This window comes from Oxyura jamaicensis, chromosome 18 (assembly GCF_011077185.1).
Source record: "Oxyura jamaicensis isolate SHBP4307 breed ruddy duck chromosome 18, BPBGC_Ojam_1.0, whole genome shotgun sequence".
Lineage (NCBI taxonomy): Eukaryota > Metazoa > Chordata > Aves > Anseriformes > Anatidae > Oxyura > Oxyura jamaicensis.
The window spans coordinates 9433663-9444222 of NC_048910.1; the positions used below are offsets into that span (position 1 = coordinate 9433663).

At 36.6% G+C, this 10560-nt stretch overlaps 1 protein-coding gene across 4 annotated transcripts in view; it reads left to right on the forward strand.

Moving 5' to 3' along the window:
• HELZ (helicase with zinc finger) overlaps window positions 1-8134 on the forward strand; it is an 87191-nt gene extending 79057 nt beyond the window's left edge. For 2 of the 4 annotated variants that reach the window (XM_035342326.1, XM_035342327.1), the window contains exons 29-31: window positions 180-693; window positions 2985-3237; window positions 5358-8128. In XM_035342326.1, coding sequence (XP_035198217.1) covers window positions 180-693; window positions 2985-3237; window positions 5358-5689 — 1099 coding nt within the window. In that variant the 3' untranslated portion in view covers window positions 5690-8128. Of the gene's footprint in view, window positions 1-179; window positions 694-2984; window positions 3238-5357 lie in introns of all 4 variants that reach the window. The other 2 variants (XM_035342328.1, XM_035342329.1) reach the window with 1 other exon arrangement.
• The last annotated feature ends 2426 nt before the right edge of the window (window positions 8135-10560 follow it).

Below are 10560 nucleotides of genomic sequence, written 5' to 3' on the forward strand. Positions count from 1 at the left end.
CTTGTGCCTAATTTCTGATTGCTCACAGTGGCATCTTTTGAAGTTAGGGTCAGCAGGCTCAAAGATGAGTATATTTAAATCCAGTGGTTTGTGCTTTGAGTTTTCTCAACCGCAAAAAGAGTGGGATTTTAGAAAAAACATTTTTTCTTTTTCTTGATACATTTATTCTGTCAATACAGATTCCAGGATTTGCTCAGAGAACTGTCACACCGTGATCAAAGTGAAAGTCGGGACTTAGCTGAAATGCCACCCCCTCAGTCAAGACTGTTGCAATACAGACAAGTTCAGCCCAGAAGCCCACCAGCACTCCCTTCTCCTTCCTGCAACTCTAATCACAGTGGTCACTTTCCTAACTTCACTGAAAACAACAGAGACATTGAAATACCCAGTAACCCAGCATTTCAGCAACATTTACCCCAAATATACAATCCCCCTTTCTCAATGCCATCTGAACATATAACCCCATCTCCCTTGAAATACCTGCAACCTGATGGATCGTGGACTTATGCTAACCTACAGCAGAATCACCTAATGGGGCAGGGCTTTCATTATGGTATACCTCCATTGCCCCATAGGTCCCAGCAAAACCCTTTTATACAAATACAGAATCATCAGCATGCAGTTGGTCAGGAGCCATTTCATCCACTCACATCTCGAGCAGTATCTGCTTCTTCGCTCCACAGCTTAGAAGAGGTAGGCATTTTTGTCTGCTTATGCAATTGTCATGTCATTTTAATGTGAAATTATATTTTGAAGTGGTCATGAATGCAAAATGCCTCGCATGTTAAAAGCTCACACTGGGGATTTCTTTGAGATAGAATTTTCCTGGAAGTTTTCTGTGTTCACCCTGTGTGTATTTGCTGTTCTCATCACTACAGGACTAACATTTTCTCTACTAAATGGGAGGTCTTGGCTTTTTGAGTATTATTCAGGGTTTTTTGCAACCATTGCACAGTTATGTGCAGGTCAGTTGTCTGGAGTGCAAATTAACCACACCTCAGGTGGAGACTCATGAGATGACTCTCTGGAAGGTCAGCTTGATTCAGCCATCCAGTTGGCTCAGTGTTGAACTGAATGTATTTAGGTTAGTTTTCATACTAACCTGAGACCAGAAGTGGTATGGTTTAAGCGTGGTATGAAACCTGATGTAGTAAATCCCACCTGGCCTGAGCTAATGCTGTGTAAAGCCATTCTGTGTATTTTGGGGGCTCAGTGTTGCATACCAGCGCAGAGATACCCAGCTGTGTAGCATGAATCTGGGTCTAGCACAAACCCTGCCACCCAGGAGGTGGCTCTGTCTCTGTCAATCTTTTTTGCTCTGGACTCTAGTGGAGGTAGTGTAATGGGATGTAGACTATGTGAGCGCATACAGCCATGACAGGTCATGTTTTGAACAGGGGTTTTTAATCCCTGTTGGAATCTAAAGTGCTGAGGAGTGTATGCTATGCAGATACGGAATATGCTGGAGCTGGCTGTGTTACAGGACTGGCAGAATTAATATTCGCAGATAATCTTGCACGGACTGCATGTGATGAAATACTTGCACATAAAATTAAGTAGCATGTCCTGTGATACATTTATGTCAAAGTCTTTAGAGTAGCTATGATATGTGTTCATTGCTATCCCACATGATACATGTTTCATTGCCTTTTGACTTCTGAAAGTAGAAAAGATCTTTGAGTTTATGTGCCTGAGCAAAATAACTAAAATTGAATGCCAGTGCATTTTTACAAATTTTTGTATTCTGCAGATCTAGAGAGGTTAATGGAATCCTCAGGCCCAGCTAGAGCTGTAGTAAGATTTGCTTTTATAGGCTTTTAGAAATTCTTTGTCTCAGTCCATTAAGCCATACCACCTTGTATAAAATCTAATACTTTGTGACAACATTTAATGCCGTCAGTACAGCGGGATGTAAGAACAATGGCTCTTCAGCAGTAATAAACTAATAAATATTCCTACAGAGTTTGTGACGGCTCCTGCTATCTGAAGACAAATAGAGTGAGTCTTTATGTAATTAGTGCAAATTCATTTTAGTTCTCATTACTTCTTCCTTTCAAAATGTGTGACAGAAATGCAAAATGCAGTAAAAACGTTACAAGACAGAGACTTGCTTGTAAAGTTTCCAGGAGGGCTCATTCAGCAGAGAGGACTGAATACAGAAAAGAAATCAAAATGCAGTTTTAAGTATATTTGTAACAGAGATCCCTCATATGAGGCAGGTTTCTGGGGAGATGTCATGACCTTTGGTATCCTTACCAAACAGTTTTTTGTTAAATAAACTAATACAACGGGTTTGCTTTGAATCCTGAAGAGTCAGTGGTTCTCTGAATCTCAAAGCCAACAGGTCAATGGAATTTCTACCATTTTTCATTTACATGATCTACAGGATCTTGGAAGCAAGTAATTTCTATGGTTTCAGATAAAATTCTTTGCATTATTTCTCTTGAAGACGTACACTTGTCCAGAGCATTCATTCTTTGAGTATATATGCAAAATTCAGTACACAAATGTATTGTGATTGGCCAAATCCTGGTATCATTAACTTGCCCTCTGGAAACTAAAAGCCATTTTTTCCTCTGTACATTGTAATTGAACATTTTCTCTTGCTCTTGTATGTTTCTGTACTTCCTTTATATCGTTTGTAAATGCTGGGTATCCTTCTTCTCTCTATATGATTAATTTCCCGTGTAGGATTGTAAGATATAAAGGTTGATAAAAATTAAGGAATCTTACTTGAAGCTCTTTATGCATCCTTTATAATCCTATGTCTGTTTCGTATGGTTAAAATACATTATCAGTGACTGCATTATACAACGTATAATTTGAAATGTATTAGTGTTTTTTTCTAAATGCAAAGGATACTTTTTTTTGTAAGACATAGCATAGAAAAAATGGACGGAAAAATAGCATTTGCTACATGCAGTTGAATAAAAGGAGCAAAAGGTCTTTTTTTGTTTTGTTTTTGTTTTTTTGTGTGCTTGCAGTATGAACCAAGAGGACCAGGCAGGCCGTTGTACCAAAGAAGAATTTCCTCTAGTTCAGTCCAGGCTTGTTCTGAAGATTTAAGCACTCCTCAAGAGAGTCTTGGTCAGTGTAAAGAGCTTCAGGACCACAGTAACCAGTCATCTTTCAACTATTCATCACCTGAGTTGTGGGTAAACTCTTCCTCATCTGCCCCGTACCCAAACATTCCATGCAATGGAGCCAACAGAGCAGTTCCACCCCGGGAGTTGTTAGGTAGGTACAGACTTGGTCTTTGCTTCCCTGCTTTTCTCTCTGCTCCGGTAAATAGACTATTTAGGCTGGAGTGAGCAAATCTAAATGAAAGGATATATATATATTTTTGTCTCTTTGTTTTCACAAAATGTATTCTGACATCTCTTCAAATCTTGAAACTAATTTAAGCAAAGATGTTTGAAGTATTTATTCTTTTAGTAGTTAAAGGCTTGCTAAGAGTAATCCTATTTTCATTTTGTGTCTTGTTCATATTCTGGTACATTGCTGATGTCTAAAAAAGAATACTGTTGAGCATTTCATCCACTAAATGCAATACTGTTTCTTAGTCTACCTACAAAAGTTCTGGTTAACCCACATATTCTGTTACAGCGGTTTCAAGTGCTACTGAGATTTTGCTTAGAGGATCTAAGGTAACAGGTGAGATGTATTTGCACATTATCTGTTTCCAGAATCAGTAACATTTTTTGTTGATGTTACAGTCTGGTGGGAAACAACACAAACTGTATTAGGGAGCTCTGTATTTTGTGGTAAATCCTAGTACTTCATCATTACTGTGATGAAGTCTAAACTTTTACCATGGAAGACGTGGCTTCCCTGTTGGTAGTTGCAGTGCAGATCGACTTAGTGGAGAGAAACAAAATAAACTTTTCAGTGATAAAAAGGCTTTGCAATTACAGACACGGCTTACTGGCTATGATGATGATATTTGAAGTTCACATGTGTTTTATAGTGTTAAAGGTTAATGATGAGTAACTTCAGTGTTTCTGGTTACTGTTTTTTAATCCATGAAATAAAAATCCATAAGAATGAGAAGCTGTGAACTGGTCCTGTGCTGGTATTCATTGCCTGGGAGTGAGCAATCATGACACCAGACAGTTCAAGGGCTTTTATTCCCTGTACATCAGAAATGGCTGTGGCACAAGTATTCAGTTACATCACATTGGATTTATGGAGAGTGCAAGGAGAGCTGCTGTGAATTGCTCTGTGTTGTTATAAGCAGGCACTTTTCAAAATTGCAATTTGAGAGCTTGATTTGCAGTGTTCTTTCTCTTGATAGGAAGAAAGTGATTTAAGTTCTTACTCAATATGTTTATCTTCATATTTTTTTCTTGTGCTAGACACTTCTACCACACTTAGTTTTCGCCTCTAGCCATGCTTGTCATTAGTTGTCTTCTTATAGTTATTTTGGGGGAGTTATTTTGCTTGTGTTCTTGTGTGTGTACAACCCTTCCAGTGAGAAACTGAACTGTATAATCATGTTTTTCTACTTAATGTAATCATTTGATCATACATTCCTGTATGTGTGCTTCAAAAATAACATTATGGATTTGAAGATGGAAATAATTACAGAATATATTTGTTGTTCAGCTCCTGGGCTGTTTTAGCTATAATGTATACCTGCATTTCAGTGTAGTTTCTCTAGCTATGTAAGACAGCAGAATTCCCCAGACAAAATTAAAATACTAATTAGGATTCAGGAAGTTCACTTGAAAGCAGTTTTATACCTATGGTTTTAAGTAATTTTTTTCATGATAGTTACAGAAGTTGTTAAATGTAGAGCAAGAACGTTTCAATTAGTACTGCATTCAGACAAAAATATCAATAATTAGTTGGGTAACATTCAGAAATCTGTGTTGCTGCTTGAGAATGAATTATATATGGTGCTGTAAATTTTAATTTTCACCTATTATGCTCTAAGGCAAGAAGAATGAAATACTCTTTGTACTGTCTCAGTGGATAGTGATTAAATTAGGGTATATCCCATTCTGAAGCAGCTTACCTTCAGTGTATCTGCAGAGTCCGCCTGTGCAGAATTGCAGGCTCAGTGTTAGCACCTCTGTAGGTACATGCACATGGAGAATACATTTAATAATGTCAGTCTTCTTGGCATTGCTGACGAGAGTAATACAAGATCCAGTAGCTGGAAATGAAGCCAGATAACTTAGCAGAAATTTCTCTGGACAAAGAGTGACTAAACACAGAAAGTTGGGGGTGCAGAGGGGGCTGTTATCAGCAGAGATGGTTATGGTATTGCTCAGTGCTTCTTTGGAGGTTCCTGTATGTGGATTTCCTGAGTCAGAGTTGTTCATTTAGACAAAATCTGCTTTCTCCTTTCACAGCTCCACCGAAGACGGTCAAGCCCCCAGAGGAACATCTGAAGGCTGAAAACATACAGCTCTCAAATTCCTTCAACTACAACGTGCTGCAACATCTTGGCCAGTTCCCACCTCTCATGCCCAACAAGCAGATCGTTGAATCCAACAGTAACAGCCAGCAGAACGCTGGTGGGAGCAAGCCTGTCATGTCCTACGCAAGTGCTCTGCGGGCTCCGCCAAAGCCCAAACCTCCTCCTGAGCAGACAAAAAAGAATAGCGACCCTTTGTCTTTGTTTCAGGAACTTAGCCTAGGTAGTTCATCAGGTAGCAATGGCTTTTACTCCTATTTTAAATAATCAGATTATTTTTTTTAGAGAGAATTTAATTTTTATTTGTGTCAGTAGATCTAAGATAGTTGGGGCTTCACTTGTAGCTGCAAATATTCCCTTTGTTTATATTAGTAAATATATCCTCACCTAATTGCTTTGCTGCTAGACTTGCAACTAATTTTTTTAATTATATTCCATTATTTTGCATTTTTTGATGTGGGTCTTTTTTTGGAAGCTTTCTGTAGGAAAACACACATTATTTTTTAATTTGTGTAATGTTAACGATGTGTTGCATTAAACTAGCAGCTGAGAGGTTAACTATACAACTTTAAAAAAAAATAAAAAAAAGAAGGAAAAAAGGAAAAAAGAAAAAAAAAAGAAAAAGTTTGTTTAAATTGTATTTAAAAAGATTGTAAGTAGCATTTACATTTATTCAATAACATTAGCATACTATGCTGGGTTTCTGTACCAGAAATGGCCAGTTAATGTAAAAATGTATGTTATTTCTGCTTAAATTCATTTAATTTTTTTTTTTTTTTTAAATAAAGATGCAGCATCTTCTAAATACTTTCAGTTTTATCAGCTTTTTTGTGAAGGGATGCTGCATTCTCAGACTTTTCTAGTTTTAGATTCTGTATGATGTGGTATTGTATTTTCCATTCACTGTAGGGTAAAGTAAAGGCATTCTTTGCAGACACCTATGCCATTGTTTGGAAGCATTCAGATAAAAGTATTGGTATACTTAAAAAGAAAAAAAAAAAAAAAAAAAAGAAAAACAAACAAAAAAAATAAGAAAAAAAACAAAACACAAAAAAAAGAAACGACAACAAAAACAAAAAACCCAAAAAAACTCTACATTTTATTTTTGGACAAGCTAGTAATATAAGCTTGTTTGAAAAGTTAATTTGATAGGTTTTTTAAATGAATCATGAAGCTGAAAATAAATTTTTAGGTATGTTGGTGCTTAGTAGATTTAATAACTATTTTAAAAAACAAATTGCGTGAATTTAGTAAAATACTTTTTTGTTTGTTTGTTTAATTTTTTTTTCCACTATGCATGTGTAAATGTTTGTAATCTGGCTTTTTCTTCCCCCCTTCTCCAGTGGTATAAAGAATTGTGCCGCTTTAATTTTTTTTTTTCCAGTAAAACTTTTGGTACATTATTTGATGTTTACATTAAAATGTGACATTATACAAGGAAATTCAGATATTTTGCTAACTGTTTTGTTTGAGGAACATCATTAAAGAAGAGATTTAATGTTTGTCAAAGCTGTATCCAAATTAATCTAAATCTTTTGGGGATAAGAACAGTATCCAGGTTGTTTATCTATGAGTTCTACTAAGTTCTCCACAAACCTGGCCCTTTAGGAGTACAAATTTAAGCAACAACAGCAACAACAAAAACCAACCAAATTATGGGATACTTAAAATTTAAAGAAACAAGTGTGAATGAAAGCGCAGAAGATAATCTTTGTTTGTAAAGATTTCTGGTCTTGCACACTGTTAATACTTTTGCAACTGGGGAGGTAAAGGGGTGTTTCTCCAGATACGTAGTCCTCCTTTTACACTTGAATAGACAACTTTAAATCTGGGAAATATTTAATTTTTACAGGGACTGAGCTGGGTTTATTTGCAGTATTCCTCCACTTATTAGATACAAAAATAAAAATGTATAGGCTGTGGGGGGTGATTTCAGATTTTACAGCTGTCCATGGGACACCTTGCAAATTAGCAGTGTCTGCTGCTGTACTCAATCAGATTTTTGCTCTGGTTACAATCATTATTTTTTGCATTTGACTTCGTGTTCTAAGTCAAGGGTCTTTACATAATGGGGCTGATTTAAACTCAGTACACTGCAGAGGTTTGCATATATATATATATTTTATTATAAACCTTTGGTTCATGATTCAGAAATGTATCTGATTTTTTTTTTTTTTCTGTAAAGAAAAAGCATGCATAATTTTTTAATTTATTTCCTAATGTCTATACCAAACAGAAGATGCTGGGGGAGGGGAAAGCCCCTGCCAAGTTATGGTTAGCACTTCAGCACGTGGCATCAAATAAAGAAGACCCAAAATGAGTAGAGGCCAAATTCTACAGCCTTGGGTTTTTTGCCAAGCTGAAGACTTCAGGAATAGGTCCATGGGAAAATCCCTTGTGAGGGCTGGGCATGTGTATATGTTAGCCTCAGACGTTTTATTTCAGTGGAGCTTTGCTGGTTCTCCACTGAGTACCTGGCACTGCTCTGAGAGAAGAAAAATCTGTGTGCCTGAATGTTATAGTCTGTGAGGAGCTCTTGGTAAGATGTGCAAGACTATGACAAAAGACTAGGTAGGGTTCAAATGCACTTCACTTCGCCGAGTTGGCATTGTAATTTCAGGGGTTTCAAAATCACTCATTTATATGGAGCAGTCTTTTGATTCTGTTCACCATATTTGAATATTAAACTAATAAACATCACTTGTTAATTTACTGCTATCTGTGAATTAGTTAAGGGGGAGATGGCTGCATCTCACCACATTATATTCTGTTTCACACTGGCATTTTATCTACACTGAAAATACTATAAAGACACTTTCTCTTCCACTTTCAATTCTAAAACCTCATGAAAGTCCCCTCAGGTTTTGGTTATGGATTTTCGTAAGTGCTCTCACCCAGGAGCTTGGGGAGGGTATGGTGGAGATCTTCTATCAACTTTGGATATAAATAGAATGAATCCATAGTATTTCTTGAAGTTAATATTATTCTGGAAAAAAAAAAAGTTTTTTGAAATGTTTTGTCTAGCCATTATGTCGTGTATATAACCCTTTTGTTTTTAAAGTAAATTGCTTGGTTTTTATTGGAGCCATAGTTGCTTAAAAAAACAAAAACAAAAAACCCACTGTATAGTAAACTGTTTTAGGGTTTAATCAAACTTACGAAAAATCAAATTAAGCCCATTAAGGTGGCTCCAGTGGGCATGGACTCAGGCTGCACTGTAAATATGGAGCTGTTGCAATTACAGTAAAAATTTTAACGTATGAGTGTAGTTTCTTGGTTCGTGTACAGTATCTCAACTTAAAGGAAATGAGGCTTGGACATTTACACTGAGTAGTTGGCTTCTTGACTTTTTCTTTATAACTAAAATGTCATACTTAAAAGTACAATACATGCCAAATCTCATGCTCCTTGTCCAGGAATAAACATCCACTGTTTTCTGTGGAAAATGTAAATGACTTTGTCCAGACCTAAATTTAGAAAGCTTGTATTTACTAGCAAAAGGCTCTGGTTTTATTCAGTTTAATTTCATTTTTTTCATGAGGAAGATCTGAATGGGAGGTTGTCAGTGTGATTCTAGGAACTAATAAAAAAAAATCAGATTTTTTAAAAATTTGAACTCTTTTTTTTAAATACAGCTTCTGTCCTTTAAAAACCTACTTAATGAATGAAATTGATAGATTTTCCCCATGTGCATTTGAAGACTGAATTCTTACAAAATAGTTTTAAACTTGGTCTTGCTAAGTCAGAAAAAAGGGAAGAGATCCTGCTCCCTGCTCACTTCTATCAGGGCAGAGGTCACTTGGAGCTGGATTCTGAAGCAGTGTTTATACTTCTTGAAGGTATAGGACTTTTGGTGTCTTGGGTAAATTTCATTATGGCATCAGATATGGATGTGCTAGTCCATGGCTCGTCTTTTTTCTTGCCTGCAGTTGTCATCATCTTTCTAAAAAGAGCTTTTCTGCTGCTGAAGTCTCAGATAGAGCTTTCTTGGTATGTTCCTGTCTTCCTTCATTAGTTCTCATACGTTCTTCTGTTGTGTGACAGTCCCGCTGCTCTGCAGGACACTCAGGTGCTGTTGATCCACCTGGAGATGTGTTCTCAGGCATATCCACAGCATCAAGCTTATCATACCCAAAGTGTGTCACAGGGACATGTCCCCTCTCCATTCTGTCTAGCATAAATCTTTACAGTGTTTAGCAGCTACTCACATACCATCCTTAAGTGTTTCCACAATACAACTAATAAATATCTCTTATGCATAAAAGCTGGCTAGTTAGAACCAAAGCCTTCTCATCCATATTTTCTCCTTGAAGCTGACATCTAGTATGTTTTGTACCATTATATTTAATTGTATGGAGTATGGCACTACTGACCCATAACAGCATGTGACTATTTCCACTGACCTTACAACCCCCTTGAGTAATATTCCCTACTTTGATTAATTAATATTTTGTTCCTAGATTTGTCAAGTTCAGCTGTTTTTCTGCAAAGAATATGCACTATAAGCAGTTCTTTTGCTGTGTGTATAATACCTCTACTGTAAGTAGCACTGAGAGCTGTGTTTGACCAGACAGATTTTTTTTTAGAGTGAAGCATATCAGAATCTGCACATTTCCAAAGCAATAAGCCCATAATGCTTTCTGCTCTACCTGTATCATCATTTGTTTTGTTTAAGTTTCTAGTTTTCCTAGAAAAACTGTGGACAATTAACTTGTCAAGTTGGCTGGTGATGGATCTATGATGCCTATAAAAAAAAATAGTATATCATATTCCTTAACATGAAATATGGGCCATTTCTGCTGGGATAGCAATATTTGCTCAAGCATCTTTTTATTTGGTTGTGTCAGGAACCATGGACTGAGTCACTCAGTTCTTTTCTGTCATTCAAGAAAAGTAAAAGGATTCACAGCAATTGTGGTAGAAATGTCATCTGGGTGTGGGGTTTGTGGCAACTGTAGTTGATATATGTTGAAAAGTTTTTACTTCAATAGAGGTCAATGTATGCTTCTGGTAAATTATGAATACTCTATAATCTGAATTAGCCAGAACTAGGCAAAAGATGTTGTTAGCCCATCTCCCATAAGACTTGCTGTCTCCTGAATGGCAAATACACAAGAGACCTGCTGTAAGAAGCAATA